This window comes from Tachyglossus aculeatus, chromosome 16 (assembly GCF_015852505.1).
Source record: "Tachyglossus aculeatus isolate mTacAcu1 chromosome 16, mTacAcu1.pri, whole genome shotgun sequence".
Classification (NCBI taxonomy): Eukaryota; Metazoa; Chordata; class Mammalia; order Monotremata; family Tachyglossidae; genus Tachyglossus; species Tachyglossus aculeatus.
In genome coordinates, this window is record NC_052081.1 from 23,400,249 (window position 1) to 23,417,904 (window position 17,656).

The 17,656-nt window shown below is 44.4% G+C and overlaps 1 protein-coding gene across 5 annotated transcripts in view; it reads left to right on the forward strand.

The window, feature by feature from the left end:
* The window catches only part of ATE1 (arginyltransferase 1), a 249,168-nt gene that overhangs the window by 98,770 nt on the left and 132,742 nt on the right, over positions 1-17,656 (forward strand). For all 5 annotated transcript variants that reach the window (XM_038757582.1, XM_038757583.1, XM_038757580.1 and 2 more), the window contains one exon: positions 13,459-13,640. In XM_038757582.1, the coding sequence (XP_038613510.1) occupies positions 13,459-13,640 (182 nt within the window). The remainder of the gene's footprint in view (positions 1-13,458; positions 13,641-17,656) is intronic.

Below are 17,656 nucleotides of genomic sequence, written 5' to 3' on the forward strand. Positions count from 1 at the left end.
AGTTCTTTTAATCATCCTCATTTGGGGAGGAGGGCACGAGGAGAAAAGGTCATGGAAAAGTGGCTGTAGACAGTCATTCATTCATTTATTCAGTTGAACTTATTGAGCACTTACTGTGTGCAGGACACTGTACTAAGCTCTTGGGAGAGTAGAATAGAACAATAAACAGACACATTCCCTGCCCAATACTGTATGTTTCTTGGGCCCAGAATTGGGCAAAGGAGAGCCAGTGGACACTGTGATGTCATGGATAGAGCCCATATGGCAGAAGATCTGGGTTCGGATCCCAGCTCTAATCCCACCTGCTGTATGAAATCGGGCCAGTCGCTTCACTGGAGCCGTCTGTAAACTGAGGTAAAAGAGCCTACTCTCCCTTTCTCTTAGATTGTGATCCCATTGAGTGACAGAGGGATTGTGTCCAACCTGGTTACCTTCATATTGTGGTATTTGTTAAGCGTTTACTAGGGGCCAGGCACTGTACTGGGGTAGATCCAAGATAATCTGGTTAGCACAGTCCAGTGTCCCACATGGGGCTTACTAAGTAGGAGGGAGAACAGGGATTGATCCCCCAATTTGCAAATGAGGGAACTGAGGCCCAGAGAAATAAAGTAACTTATCCAGGGTCCCATAGCAGATAAGTGGTGGAGGTGGGATTAGAACCCAGGTCTCTATCCCGTTGCTCAGCACAGCACTTGGCACATAGTGAGCACTTAATAAATATCATTAAAAACACATAGAAACCAAATTGTGTCAGGAGCTGCATCAGCCTTCCCGGGAGTGGTAAATGACTTTGGACTGTTGATTAGCCACAGCTGTTCATGGGCAGGACCCCCCGTCGCCCCGCCTCCCTCCCCTCTATCTGCCGAGGGGGGACAGGGTGTGTGGCTACAAGGAAACTGTTGAAGCACAAATATTTACTTTCATGGTGACTTTAGGCTTATAATTGGAGTGGAGAAGGAAAATTATATTGTAAGTGAATACCAAAGCATCGGTACAGAGAAAGAAGAGTTTGCCATTTGCCCTCAGATTGAGACTTCAGAGGATTTCATTTCAAATTCCCCAACAGAAACTGTTTGGAACGTGACATGCGGTAGTTGCTTTGTCCTAAAGAGTTAACCACCTCATGACTGTAATGAAATTGTCAGGTTATAGTAATTACACTGGTAATTTGATATGTTGCTGTTTGAATGAAGCCATGTGTAGAGAGTCAGTTACTTTCCTCTGCGGAGCTGACCCCTTTGCATTCCTGCAAGTTGAAGACTAATCGAGCTCATTAAGCTTTATAGGAAAAGGACTTTTATCACCTCGTCAAGTCAAGCAACAGATTTCCATTATATCCCTAATTTTGGGTGGCTCCACTGATGCTGATGCACAGACCCCTGCTAGGTTTATATCAGTATTTTTTTTGTCTTACAGACCTTTTTTATTGACATTTCGAAGCCTGAATTAAATTTTGTGTGGCACCGCTTACACATGTCTTCAATTAGACGCTGTTAAATAAAAGGGGTTATATATCAGAGGCCCGAAGATTCTTGAAATTCTCTCTTCTCCATCCAGCTCAGCCAGCCAAACCAGTAGGGTGCAGCCTCCACCATTTTTGAAACGGGATGATCAGGAAACACATCCGAAAAAGGAGCCGGCCATTATGTAGCCGTAAATCGTTTGATCCTTTTACTGACTTTTTTAAGCATATACAATGCTCATTCAGTTATTTTTTTATTTTTTATTTTTAATGGTGCTTGTTAAGCACTTATTAATCAATCAATCAATCAGTCGTATTTATTGAGCGCTTACTGTGTGCAGAGAACTGTACTAAGCGCTTGGGAAGTACAAGTTGGCAACATACAGAGACAGTCCCTACCCAACAGTGGGCTCACAGTCTAAAAGGGGGAGACAGAGAACAAAACCAAACATACTAACAAAATAAAATAAATAGAATAGATATGTACAAGTAAAATAAATAGAGTATTAAATAAATAAATAGAGTAATAGCACTTAACAAATACCATTACTATTATTAATAGCCCGGGACTTGCTCGGAGGTTTTCCCACAGCAGCCTCTGAAGGTCCATAGCCCTGCCACGCCTGGCCCGCCGGCAGGATCACGAGCTCCGTGTTGTCCGGAACGCTCTGGAAATACCCCTCGGTCAGCTCCGTCCCATCTTGATACAAACACAGTCGGCAGTCGGGTAAGGGAAGCTGGAATTTCTGGCAGCCCTTCCGGAGGACTTCTTTGCAGCTCATGCCAGCTACCCCATACTTCTTCTGGCTGTCCAGGGCCCGCAGTTTGAAGGTCTTGGGAGCATCGCAGGCGTCTACACTGTGCTGGGGCTGTAGTAGAGGCCCCTGACACCGCCTCACCCGAGGGACTACATTTAGTAGTGCCAGGCACTCTACTAAGCGCTGGGGTAGATACAAGATGATCAGGTTGGACCCGGTTTCTGTCCCACCTGGGGCTCACAGTCTTAATCCCCGTTTTACAGATGAGGGAACCGAGGCCCAGAGAACTGAAGTGACTTGTCCAGGGTCTCCCAGCCGACACGTGGCGGAGCTGGGATTAGAACCCAGTTCCATCTAACTCCCAGGCCTCGGGTTCCTTCGGCCAGGCCACCCTGCTCCTCAAATGTTCTGAAGGTTCGTTGCATGACCCATCTGATCGGCTGAGGGTTCCAGTCCGTTGGCTTGGAAAAGGTCCTGATTGGTGTCGGGACATACATTAAATATGCTATTGTCCCTGTGCTGGTTTTCACTGCTGCCAATTAAAATCCTTGGAGTGGGGTTGGAGGGAGAGAGGGTGGCGAGGGGAATAAAAACAAAAAATCTGTCAGCCTGAAAAGATGTCAGAATGGCTAAGCATTTTGAAGGATATTCCAAACAATGGCAGTTGGTTGAGATTGGTATGTACAAGAAATCATCATCATCATCAGTCGTATTTATTGAGCGCTTACTATGTGCAGAGCACTGTACTAAGCGCTTGGGAAGTGCAAACTGGCAACATATAGAGACAGTCCCTACCCAACAGTGGGCTCACAGTCTAAAAGGGGGAGACAGAGAACAAAACCAAACATACTAACAAAATAAAATAAATAGAATAGATATGTACAAGTAAAATAAATAGAGTAATAAATATGTACAAACATATATACAGGTGCTGTGGGGAAGGGAAGGAGGTAAGGTGGGGGATGGAGAGGGGGACGAGGGGGAGAGGATCAGTGACTACTGGGTTAAATTAGGCCCTTGTTACAATTTTTTCCTCTAAAGAATCTATTAAGTTTTCATTTGGGAATAGCCTACTCAAAGATAGGCAAAGTGGTGGTAATAATAATAATAATGATGATGGCATTTATTAAGCGCTCACTATGAGCAAAGCACTGTTCTAAGCGCTGGGGTAGATACAAAGTAATCAAGTTGTCCCACGTGGGGCTCACAGACTTAATCCCCATTTTACAGTTGAGGTAACTGAGGCACAGAGAAGTTAAGTGACTTGCCCGAAGTCACACAGCTGAGAAATGGCGGAGCTGGGATTTGAACCCATGACCTCTGACTCCAAAGCCCGGGCTCTTTCCACTGAGCCACGCTTAAAGAAAGAATCAATCCACTTGGGGTTCTTGTATTAAGGGCCAAGATTGTTACCTGCAGTGCAAGGGAAGCAGGGATATTGGGGACAAAATGAAGTTAGAATGAACTATAAGTACACTCTCCCCCTCGTCCCCCTCTCCATCCCCCACATCTTACCTCCTTCCCTTCCCCACAGCACCTGTATATATGTATATATGTTTGTACATATTTATTACTCTATTTATTTATTTATTCATTTATTTTTCTATTTATTTATTTATTTTACTTGTACATATCTATTCTATTTATTTTATTTTGTTAGTATGTTTGGTTTTGTCTCCCCCTTTTAGACTATGAGCCCACTGTTGGGTAGGGACTGTCTCTATATGTTGCAAATTTGTACTTCCCAAGCGCTTAGTACAGTGCTCTGCGCACAGTAAGCGCTCAATAAATACGATTGATTATTGATTGATTGATTGAAATGCATTCCTTCCTCATTCAGGGTGCTGTCTTGGTTATTTATCACTCCCAGTTGAGTCCCGGGTAAACACATCTAAGACACATACTGTAGAGTGTAGACTCTAAACTGTAAGCTCATTGTGGACAGGGAATATGTCTGTGTGTTGTTGTGTTGTACTCTCCCAAGTGCTTAGCACAGTGCCCCGCCCAAAGTTAAGCGCTCAATAAATCTGATTCAGTCATTGTCGTATTTATTGAGCGCTTACTATGGGCAGAGCACTGTACTAAGCGCGTGGGAGAATACAATAAAACAATGGTGATACATATAGGGTCCTGTGCGAACATGTCAAACGCAGGTAATGACATCCTCCCCACCCCAAAAAACAAACAAAAAAACACTATCCACCAGAGGCATTGTAGACAGGTGATGTGGCGAGTTAGATCATCATCATCAATCGTATTTATTAAGCGCTTACTATGTGCAGAGCACTGTACTAAGCGCTTGGGAAGTACAAATTGGCAACATATAGAGACAGTCCCTACCCAACATTGGGCTCACAGTCTAAAAGCGGGAGATGGCAGGCTTGGATGGGAACCATGGTTTGGATCTGCAGAAGACTTAGAAAATCAGTGTGGCCGAGTGGAAAGAGCACAGGCCTGAAAGTCAGAGGACCTGGGTTCTATTTGTGGCTCTGCCACCCACCTACTGTTTGACTTTGGCCAAGTCACTAAACTTCTCTGTGCCCCACTTTCCTTACCTGTAAAATGGGGATTCATTCCCTGTTCTCAGACATTGAGTGGTATTTAGTAAGTGCCAACTATGTGCCGAGCACTGTCTGTGTTGCCAGCTTGTACTTCCCAAGCGCTTAGTACAGTGCTCTGCACACAGTAAGCGCTCAATAAATGCGATTGATTGATTGATTGATTGATTGTACTAAGTGCTTGGGAGAGTACAAGGCAACGGAGTTGGTAGACAAGGTCCTTGCCCACAGAGTGGGAGCCCTGTAGGGAACAAGGGCAGTGTTCAACGTGATAAACTGGAACCTTACCCCAGAGCTTAAAACAATGCTTGACACATTGTAAGTACTTAAATACAATACTAATTATAGTTTTTCAAGTCAGGTTTCAGCTGAACAGAACTTCGTCCCTTGACGGTGGGCAGTTAGGGAAATGCCATGCTGTGGATCCAGGACACGGATGGAAAGATAGGACTACGTTAAAATAGAAGTGATTGAGTTGACTGTTTTAATTTCACCAGTGCTCAGGTAGCATTAATCTGGGATGTGTTCGTGATTTTCCTTAAATCTAAGAAGAGTTTATTTCATTTATTCCCGCAGTTGGTAAGGTATCTTGTTGATAAATTTGGAGATTAATTTCTTTTGATTTTTTTTCTGTAATTGGTGGTGATAAGGTAAAATAGTTCTTGCTGTTTTCATTCTGATTTATGCTAATCTGAAGTAATAAGGTTATTCAAATGTCTGTGTCACTGTTAATTTAAGACCATTATTCTCCTTTTACATATTTAGTCTGTATGGCAAAATACAGGAAATCATTTTGAGGTTCCAACTGAACACATTGAAACCATTTAATGTAAGCTTTTAAAATTCAGTATTTCGACCTATTTCATTTGAAATAGTTCGGTTCAAAATCAATATTTATGAAAGTTTAACTCTTTAACCCCTATTCTGACCTGTGGTATGTTCATTTCTTCCTGGGATTTTTTTTTTTCTCCCTTAAAATCTTCAGGTGATTGACAATGCGGTGTCAAGGTCAACCTGCTGACCTGCTTCACTCTGCTGCTGGAATCATTTTTCTGCAAAAATGTTCAGTTTATGTATCCCCACCCCTCAGGAACCTCCAGTGGTTGCCCATCCACCTCGTCATCGTACAGGAACTCCTTACCATGGCTTTAAAGCACTCAGTCCCTCCTACCTCACCATGCTCCTTCTACAACCCAGCCCGCACACTTCACTCCTCTAATCCCAACCAACTCATTGAATCTTAATCTAATCTATCTCGCTGTTGACCCCTTTACGTCTTGCCTATGGCCGGGAACACTCCCCTTTCATTCATTCAGTCATATTTATTGAGCACTTACTGTGTGCAGAGCACTGTACTAAGCATTTGGGAAAGTACAATACAGCAATAGAGACAATCCCTGCCCACATGAAGCTCACAGTCTAGAGGAGGGGGAGACTGACATCAATACAAGTAAATAGACATGAATATAAATACATAAAATTACAAATATATACATAAGTGCTATGGGAGCAAGTCAGGGTGACACAGAAGGGAAGGGGAGATGAGGAACAGTGGGGCGCAGTCTTGGCCTCTTGGAGGAGATGTGCTTTCAGTAAGGCTTTGAATGGGGCAAGAGTAATTGTAGCATTATAAGAAAAGATAAGAATAATAATAATAATAATGATGATGGCATTTATTAAGCGCTTACTATGTGCAAAGCACTGTTCTAAGCGCTGGGGGGGGGGGATACAATGTGATCAAGTTGTCCCACGTGAGGCTCACAGTCTTAATCCCCATTTTTACAGATGAGGTCACTGAGGCTCAGAGAAGTGAAGTGACTTGCCCAAGGTCACACAGCAGACTTGTGGTGGAGCTGGGATGACGGGCAGTGCCATTTATTGGTACTTGCTTGGAAAACTACAGAAGTATGGATTCGTGATTAATAGCCATGATTTATAATGTTCAAGGTGCTACATAGCAATATTTGTTCTGACAACATTAATGCCCTTTATTCCCAGCAAATAGAGAGATGAGGAACGAAAAAAAAAGAAACACAGTTATTTTCTTTCATTTGTCCTTAATACTGGTGTTTAATATCTTTAAGTAGTTTGGAATGCGTTTTGAATTGAGTCCCAAACTGTTCTCTGGATCTCGGGAGTGACAGTTTGAATTCCGATAAGGAAACAAATAACACCTATTGTACTCATTCTAGGATCATTTTTAGCGTGATGCGATATGAATTCTAATATTCAGTATGGCCATGTACACCCCTGTCACTTCACCAGAAACATATTCCTGGGGAAAAATGGCTCTTCAAAGTGATTAGAAGTTAATCTTCAGTTTCGTGGAGCTGATTTTAGCACATATGGCAACAATTAGAATAAATTGTACGGCCCATCATCTTTTCTTTTAAGGCTACTGTACCAGAAAATATAACTAAACCCAACTTCTGAGTTTTAATATGAAACAGTTGGCAGGAGGTATTTTTGCCAGATTTATTATTTGAGAAGTAGTGTTTTTTGAAGATATGGTTATCTGAAGAGTCTGGAATTTATTGTGGTGTTTTGGAAAAGAAGGAAATATATTCATCAAAAGTCCCACTCATTTCTTAGTCAGAAGCATTGTAGCAAACAATGGATTTATTTTCTCTTAAGGACATCAAATAGATGGAACTAGATAGGCTAGAGCTAACACTTGAAATACTCTTGAGTGTGTGGTTAGCTAATAATCATCATGTCTTTGGTCAAATTACATGTCAATAGTGCACATTCGTTAAAATTTCTGAAAAACTGGTCTAAGATGTGAATTTGCAATATTAAACATTGTTTTGTTTATTCAGTTATCATCTTTTTTAATTCAGTTATCTTTGATAAAGGATCTCAGGATGAAAACTTCTATTTCCCGAAGGTGTAAAAGTAGGAATGTGTACGTGCCTGAGCGCTCTGTCAGATGATGGTGGAGGAGGAGGAAGACAAATACCTGGTTATGACCAGGTTGGGGGAAAGAACCGCGTGGGCAGGAGATGTAGCCAGAAAGAGTCAGGCCCGGGGAGCTTAATCATGATGATATTTATTATATCCTTACTATGTGCCAAGCGCTGGTAAAGCCCGAAGCCAGAAACAAGATGATTGGGTTGGATACGGATTGATTCCCACATGGGGCTCACAGCCTGAGGGTTAAGAAGCACTAGAGTCGGAGGGAGACCCAGCCCGTGGAGACAGGGTTTTCGTGGATTCTCCTTGCCTCAACGTAGCCATTGTCATCGGACAAACTGGTCTCCCCCAGCTCCCTAAGGCTCACCGTCGCATTCATTCATTCATTCAGTCACATTTTTGTGCCCCTTCCTTCCTCTCCCCCTTGTCCCCCCTCCATCCCCCCCTTCTTACCTCCTTCCCTTCCCCACAGCACCTGTCTATATGTTTGTACATATTTATTACTCTATTTATTTTACTTGTACATATCTATTCTATTTATTTTATTTTGTTAGTACGTTTGGTTTTGTTCTGTGTCTTCCCCTTTTAGACTGTGAGCCCACTGTTGGGTAGGGACTGTCTCTATATGTTGCCAAGTTGTACTTCCCAAGCGCTTAGTACAGTGCTCTGCACATAGTAAGCGCTCAATAAATACGATTGATGATGATGATGAAATAGTAGTACATTGCAGCATACAAAGATAAGAAATTTACTTTTCATTAGAGCAGCATTATCGGGGTTTATAGGCCTTCGAGAGACAGTAGCATAATTTAACATCCAGCCCAAGAAATCTGCTTCATATGATAATACACATTTTATGGTTTTACTGGTTTTGTTTTTAACCTTGGCATTTACCACAGTTCTCCTTCTCCCTCTCTCTGAACTGCCCCTCTAGTGCAAAATAGTGCAAACATTTTTTTCTGTTATTTTTGATAGCTACATATCTGTTCAAGTCACAGAAGAGAAGTCACAGATGTTCTATTTTTGCACTTCGTGTTTTCCGAAATTGGGAGTTCAGCGGTTATTAAGGTGGCAGTTTACCCCATTTTCACCTGCTGTACCCCTTTGTCTGGTATTGTAGGGAGGGACAGGGTCGGCAGAAGGGAGTCCGTTGTTCTGTAATGCCACCAGTGTGTACCTTCAAATACCAGAGGATTATTATTATTATTATTATTATTATTATTATTATTATGTTAATGGAGTATTATTCATCTTATATATCTGTCCTTAGGAAATCTGTGTTCCCAAAATATGGTTTAAAAAATGTTCAATAATGATCATTTCACTTTCTAGCTTACTTTTTCCTACTGTTGGTATCAAATTTATTCTGTCATATTTATTCATTCATTCAGTTGTGTTTATTGAGCGCTTACTGTGTGCAGAGCACTGTACTAAGCACTTGGAGAGTACAATTCAGCAATGAATAGAGACAATCCCTACCCAACAACAGGCTCACAGTGTAGAAGGGGGGAGACAGACAACAAAACAAAACAAGTAAACAGGCATCAAAAGCATCAATGTAAATAAATGGAACTATATATATTTATATATATATATATGCATCATTAATAAAATAAATAGAAAAATAAATATGTACATTTATAGTGCTGTGGCGAGGAGAGGGGTAGAGCAGAGGGAAGGGAGGAGGAGCAGAGGAAAAGGGGGACTCAGTCTGGGAAGGCCTCCTGGAGGAGGTGAGCTTTCAGAAGGGCTTTGAAGGGGGGAAATGTGCTAGTTTGGCAGATGTGACGAGGAAGGGCATTCCAGGCCAGAGGTAGGATGTGGGCCAGGGGTTGAAGGCGGGAGAGGCGAGAAGGAGACACAGTGAGAAGGTTAGCACCAGAGGAACAGAGTGTGCAGGCTGGGCTGTAGAAGGAGAGAAGGGAGGTGAAGTCGGAGGGGCCAAGGTGATGGACAGCTTTGAAGCCACTAGTGAGGAGTTTTTGCTTTATACGAAGGTTGATAGGCAACCCCTGGAGATTTTTGAGGAGGGGGTGACATGCCCAGAGTGTTTCTGTAGAAAGCTAATCCGGACAGCAGTGTGAAGTATAGACTGAAGTGGGAAGAGAGAGGAGGTTGGGAGATCAGAAAGGATGCTGATGCAGTAATCCAGTCGGGTGATTCGTTCATTCATTCATTCAATCGTATTTATTGAGCGCTTACTGTGTGCAGAGCACTGGACTAAGCACTTGGGAAGTACAAGTTGGCAACATATAGAGAAGGTCCCTACCCAACAGTGGGTTCACAGTCTAGAAGGGGGAGACAGACAACAAAACATATTAACAAAATAAAATAAATAAAATAGTAAATATGTACAAGTAAAATAGAGTAATAAATCTGTACAAACATATACAGGTGCTGTGGGGAGGGGAAGGAGGTAGGGTAAGGGGGATGGGGAGAGGGAGAGGAAGGAGGGGGCTCAGCCTGGGAAGGCCTCCTGAAGGAGGTGAGCTCTCAGTAGGGCTTTGAAGGGAGGAAGAGAGCTAGCTTGGCGGATGTGTGGAGGGAGGGCATTCCGGGCCATGGGGAGGACGTAGGCGGGGGGTCGATGGCGGGACAGGCAAGAACGAGGCAGAGTGAGGAGGTTAGCGGCAGAGGAGCGGAGGGTGCAGGCTGGGCTGTAGAAGGAAAGAAGGGAGGTGAGGTAGGAGGGGGTGAGGTGATGGACAGCCTTGAAGCCGAGAGTGAGGAGTTTTTGCCTGATGCGTAGGTTGATTGGTAGCCACTGGAGATTTTTGAGGAGGGGAGTAACATGCCCACAGAGTTTCTGCTCAGAGATGATCCGGGCAGCAGCGTGAAGTATAGATTGAAGTGGGGAGAGACAGGAGGATGAGAGATCAGAGAGGAGGCTGATGCAGTAATCCAGTCGGGATAGGATGAGAGATTGAACCAGCAGGGTAGCGGTATGGATGGAGAGGAAAGGGCGGATCTTGGCGATGTTGCGGAGGTGAGACCGGCAGGGTTTGGTGACGGATTGGATGTGAGGATTGAACGAGAGAGTGGAGTCGAGGATGACACCAAGGTTGCGGGCTTGAGACGGGAAGGATGGTAGTGCCGTCAACAGTGATGGGAAAGTCAGGGAGAGGGCAGGGTTTGGGAGGGAAGATAAGGAGTTCAGTCTTGGACATATTGAGTTTTAGATGACCGGTGGACATCCGGATGGAGATGTCTTGAAGGCAGGAGGAGACACGAGCCTGAAGGGAGGGAGAGAGAGCAGGGACAGAGATGTAGATTTGGGTGTCATCAGCGTAGAGATGATAGTTGAAGCCGTGGGAGCAAATGAGTTCACCAAGGGAGTGAATGTAGATAGAGAATAGAAGGGGACCAAGTACTGACCCTTGAGGAACCCCTACAGTAAGGGGATGGGCAGGGGGGGAGAAGCCCGCAAAAGAGACTGAGAATGAACAGCCGGAGAGAAAAGAGGAGAACCAGGAGAGGATGGAGTCTGTGAAGCCAAGGTTGGATAGCGTGTTGAGGAGAAGGGGGTGGTCCAAAGTATCGAAGGCAGCTGAGAGGTCAAAGAGGATTAGGATTGAGTATGAGCCATTGGATTTGGCAAGCAGGAGGTCATTGGTGACCTCTGAGAGGGGAGTTTCGGTGGAATGTAGGGGACGGAAGCCAGATTGGAGTGGGTCGAGGAGAGAGTTTGCGTTGAGGAATTCGAGGCAGCGGGTGTAGAGGACTCGTTCAAGGAGTTTGGAAAGGAATAGTAGGAGGGATATAGGGCGATAACTAGAAGGGGAGGTGGGGTCAAGAGAGGGTTTTTTTAGGATGGGGGAAACAGGCATGTTTGAAGGCAAAGGGGAAGCAACCAGTGGAGAGTGAGCGGTTGAAGATGGAAGTTAAGGAGGGGAGGAGGGACGGGGCGAGTGATTTCATAAGATGGAGAGATTTCATAAGATTGATGAGTGATTGTATTAGCAAGGTAGTGGATTGGATGGAGAAGAAAGGACAGATCTTGCTTTTGTTGTGAAGGTGAAACTGGCAGGTTTTGGTGACAGATTGGATGTATCGGGTGAATAGAGAGTGGAATCAAGGATAACAACCAAGGTTGCGGGCTTGTGAGACAGGAAGGATGGTGGTGCCGTCCACATTGATGGGAAAGTCAGGGAGAGACAGGGCCTGGGAGGGAAGATAAGGAACTCAGTCTTGGACATGTTGAGATTTAGGTGGTGGGAGGATATCAAGGTGGAGATGTCCTGAAGGCAGGAGGAGATGAAGGGAGGGAGAGGGAACAGGGGAGGAGATGTAGATTTGGGTAGCATCCGCGTAGAGATAACAGTTGAAGCCATGGGAGCGAGTGAGATCACCAAGGTAGTGAGTATAGATGGAGAACAGAAGGGGACCAAGAACTGACCCTTGAGGAACCCCTACAGTTATGGGATTGGAGGGGGAGGTCATTTTGGTCACTTTGACTCTTTCCCATGTTGCTGCTCTCCAGCACAAGTGAATCAACTTTGTCTGATGCTTCGACTTAGACCTTTCCAATATGGGTAGCCCTATACTGTTACCTCAGTTACATCATCTGTAAAAAGGGGATTAAATCCTCCTCCCATGTACTTAGATTTTGAGCCTCATGTGGGACAGGGACTGTGTCCCAAGTGATTCGCTTATATCTTCTCCAGCACTTAGTACAGTGTTTGGCAAATACAGTAATACTAATAATACTCTTCCAAGTGCTAGTACAGTGCTCTTCACACAGTAAGCATTCAGTAAATATGATTGATTGTTATAGAATTATGTGGCCTATACAACTGTGCTACTTCAAAGTTTCTGATGCAGTTCCGTATTATTTTCTGCTGATTTTGGTTCCTCATGATAGCAACATTTGGATTTTAGGGGAGCTAATTCAGAACAGCAAAATGCACGACAACTACATTTTTCTTTTCAAAAGCAAGTAGGTCCACAAACTTCTCCCCTAAAATCCAAATGTTGCATAGTAAGCGATTTACAAATACCATTATTATTATTATTAATGTTATTAATAATAATAAATGCTTAACTAATACCATAGTGATGCCTTGAAAAAGCCTTTACGTGCATCGGGGTGAGCTGTAAGCACCAGCAAGTCCGAGGCCCCTGCTTGTCACCCCAAGCAACTGAACTGCCGATTGCTGACTGTCCTGCAGGGAATCTGCCCTATCCCCATGCCATCGGGACTTCCCAACAGCTCCCGCACCAGCCTGGGAAGGGTGAAAAGCCAGCAGCAGCAACAACAACGGGAGCAGCAGAAGCAGCACAAAGCTTCCCAAGCTTTTAATGCTTTCGCAAGGCCCTGGCTCTGCCTTGTTCTGTTCGCTTGTTGTTTTTTCATTTCTCCTTATGCGTTGATCATGCACATCTTCTCCCTCCATTCTCTCCTTAGATTATAAGCCTGTCCGGGATCAGGGGCTCTGTCTAATTCGCACCCAGGGTTTTATTTATTTTTTTTAAGGGTTTAATTTAGTGCTTTACCCACCCTAGGCTCTTAGTGACTACTCTTGCACACTTACACACTTGTTGCTCTCCATGTCCCAGCAGGAGCATGACTGACTAGTGGGGATGAGAGTTGTATGTGACACTGCTTAAGCACTAGAGCCTCAGTCAATTCCTCGGCAGCGGTTCTCAGTCCTGAAGTCTCAGGGTGACGTTCCCCCATTGTTCCTGATCGGAGACCCCATCATCATTCTTAATGTTAAAAACAGAGCTTGGAGCTGGAATTCGTTCTCACCTGTGTCTTCTTCCCTAGGCCGAGACCCCCTCCAATGGTCCCGATTGTGGCTATGGGTCTTTTCACCAACAGTATTGGATGGATGGGAAGATAATTGCCGTGGGCGTAATCGATATTCTCCCATACTGCGTATCATCTGTGTACCTTTATTACGATCCAGACTTCTCATTTCTGTCTTTGGGTGTCTACTCGGCACTAAGGTAAGTTTCCTTTTACATTTGAACTTTGAGTCACAGTATTATTTAGTCCTTTGTTATAACGTTAAACGGAAGAAACTTTAATGTGGAAATTGGTCAGTCAATCAGCGGTCTTTATTGAGCACGTACAGCGTGCAGAGCACTGTACTGAAGGCTTGGAAAAAGCCAATACCACAGAGTCGGTAGACATGATCCTGGCCCATGTGGAGTTTCCAGCCACAGGAATTATAGACTTTTCTGAAGTCAGACCAGATTGTTTTATAAAGGCATAGTGGTGGTTTTTGCACTCACCTTTTAATAATAGATGAATAAGCACATGGCTTAGCTTATGAGGAGATGGGGTGCTGGAACATGGGCTCCCGTTGTGGCTAGGCCAAGTCAGCAGGAAGAGAAGGGAGACTGGGACTTAAGGACCCCTGCTTTTTCTCAGGAGAGGAGAAAGAGGTGAATGTTTTCATCGGGCCCCGGGATCAAGTTCATAGAGAAGCAGCGTGGCTCAGTGGAAAGAGTATGGGGTTGGGAGTCTGAGGTCATGGGTTCTAATCCCGGCTCCGCCACTTGTCTACTGTGTGACTTTGGGAAAGTCCCTTCACTTCTCTGTGCCTCAGTTACCTCATCTGGAAAATGGGGATTAAGACTGTGAGCCCATGTGGGACAACCTAATCACCTTGTATCCCCCCCCCCCGACAGTTAGAACAGTGTTTTGCACATAGTAAGCGCTTAACAAATACCATAATAATAATTATTATTACAAGGCACTGCTCTGAAAGTGGTAGAAACTCTACCCAAAGTAGGTGCTCAATGAATACTGTTGGTGGGAAGGAAGTGGGCAGTAGTGGAGAGCAAAGGTGGAAAGGGAAGTGGAAAGTCATAACTGAGGGGCAGATGCTGTATATTTCTTAGTTTTTTCCTGTACTATAAGAACTGTAGTTCAGTCTTCTGTCTATGGCATCAGAATGTTTGTAGGGTAGGGGAAATAGTAGAGGGAGAGTATGTAAATGTTGCGGGACTAAGAGGGAGTATCAGAGTGTTTAAGGGGTTCGCAGACAAGTGTATAGTTTGAGGCAGAAGGAGGGCAGATTGGGAAAATGATGGCCTAGTCATGGAAGACCACTTGGAGGAATCAGGGAAGGCTACTTTGAGACTGATGGCAAGGAGTTGCTGTTTGATGTGGAGAGGGATGGGCAAGCACTGGAGGTTTCTGAGATGTGGATGTTTTAGATGCTCCCTTAAGAGGCTTTCCCCAACCAAGCCCTCAATTCCCCTATTCCTTCTCTCTCACCTTTGCACTTGGATTTGTACCTTTTATTCACCCAACAGCAATGACATATATATATGTAATTTATTTTTATGTCTGTCTCCCCCTCTAGATTGAAAGCTCCTTGTGGGCAGGGAACATGGCTACCAACCCTGTTATAGTGTACTCTCTGAAGCCCATAATACAGTACCCTGCACACAGTGAGCACTCAATAAATACGATGATTGATTGTGGTTATGGATGTATCACGTAGTACCCATAACTCCTCTCTTCATGGACCTAGTAATCACGTAACCATCTTTGAGCTTTCAACAGTCTTTCAACACCTCACCTTTTCACTCTTATGTCCCCATAGTTCAGTATTCCATTATGAACCCCTCATTCATGAATTATTCAACCCCCTCTCCAGCCTATTCTGCCTTTATAAGTTCTGGTGGTATTGAATTATACGTACTTATCACCTACCGTGTCAGAAGGTTTTTCCTTTTAATTTGTTTTCATCACCGATCTTCAAGCGTGGGTTGGCCCCTATCTCTGTTATTGAATAATTTGGTGAACAGCAGTTTTATGTTCACTCTGTCTACACAGTTCATCATTTTGTCAATTGTAATCCTCTTCTCTTGAAGATTGTACCTTTCTAGAATAAAGAACCATAATCTTTTTAGTTTGTCTCCATATGGCTATCTTCTCCACATTCTTCATTATCTTGGTTACCTACCTTTGCTCCTTCTTTTACTAACCTCTTTTTTTCCAGGATGCTGCTACAATTAAGGACAAACCGTTCCAGGTGTGGGTGTTCCATGGTTTTATATCATGACAAATTCTTCCTCTTTTTATATCCGGGGATATAAAATGACGTCAAAGACAGAAACAGCTGGGTACATTTCAGTGTCCTTCACATTCAGTAGACCTGCCACTGATAATAAAGGTCACCTTTGGCCAGCAATAATCACAATAATTGTGGTACTTGTTAAGCACGCTCTGTGTGCCAAGCACCTAGGGTAGATACGATAGAATCAAGTAGGATGCAGTCCCTGCCCCGCGTGGTACTTACACTCTAGGAAGGAACGGCAAGCATTTAATCTCCATTTTGCAGATGAGGGAAGTAATGCACAGAGAAGTTAAAAATGACTTGCCCCACATCACACTGCAGGCAGGCAGGCAGAGTCCCAGGCTGGTGCTCTTTTCCCAAGGCCACACTGGGATGGCTGGAGGGCACAGGCCGAAGAGGGTGTATCAGCAACGTTCTCCATGTCTTGGAGTGCAAAAAGGCACTCTCTTCCCATTACTGGCACGGAGGCGGTTGGACATGGTTCAGAAGATGGAGAAACCATAGGGTAACAAGGGAGCCAGGCCCAAATAATAATAGTAATAATAATAATAATGATGGCATTTATTAAGTGCTTACTGTGTGCCAAGCAGTATTCTAAGCACTGAGGAAGATGCAAGATAATCAGGTTGGAAACAGTCCCTGTCCCACATTGGGCTCACAGTCTTAATCATCATCATCATCATCATCATCATCAATCGTATTTATTGAGCGCTTACTGTGTGCAGAGCACTGTACTAAGCGTTTGGGAAGTACAAGTTGGCGACATATAGAGGCAGTCCCTACCCAGCAGTGGGCTCACAGTCTAAAAGGGGAAGACAGAGAACAAAACCAAACATGCTAACAAAATAAAATAAATAGAATAGATATGTACAAGTTGAATAAATAAATAAGTGGAGTAATAAATATGTACAAACATATATACAGGTGCTGTGGGGAAGGGAAGGAGGTAAGATGGGGGGATGGAGAGGGGGACGAGGAGGAGAGGAAGGAAGGGGCTCAGTCTGGGAAGGCCTCCTGGAGGAGGTGAGCTCTCAGTAGGGCCTTGAAGGGAGGAAGAGAGCTAGCTTGGCGGATGGGCAGAGGGAGGGCATCCCAGGCCCGGGGGATCCCCATTTTACAGATGAGGTAACTGAGGAGCAGAGAAGTCAAGTGACTTGCCCAAGTTCCCACAGGAAACAAGTAACGGAGCCGAGATTAGAACCTATTCTTGCCACTAAGCCATGTTGCATCTGCCTATAAGAGGTGTTTAACTCTGAGCATTTGCCTCAGTGCATGGTTATGCCCCAGTCCTTGGAAAAAAGCATTAATAGTGCATTGTGACAGCATTTGGGCACTTGAATAAACTCAACCTGAATCATCATCATCATCAATCGTATTTATTGAGCGCTTACTGTGTGCAGAGCACTGTACTAAGCGCTTGGGAAGTACAAATTGGCAACATATAGAGACAGTCCCTGCCCAACAGTGGAACCTGAATATTTACAAAGTGTCCCCAGGAGGGTGGATGAGCAGCTTTTTGTCTGACAAAAGCACATCAGTGTTTCTGTACAGTCCTGCAACCTTGGGAAGTGAAGGAGAAAAACCAAAGCTTTTTCACAGTCTAGTGCGGACACTGGGTAGACAACATGGGAACAACTTCGTTTGACAGACAGCCCAAACCAACAGGCACCGGGGCACTCATATGACAAAGGGCTGGCCCGGGCCGGGTTTGATGGGCACTGGAGTTGCAGATGCCGGTCAGGATGTGGCTGGGAGACCTCCAGCTCTGCCTCACACAGTCCGCATAGAGCAGAGGCATGGTGAGGGGCAGGGCAGAGGTCAGAGAGTGGGTAGGGGGGCAGGGGACAAGCAGCCAGTACAGTATAGCCTCAATCACACCACGTTCACCCAAAGATGCTGCCTTGGGGTACATTTTTGTGGTATGTAGTA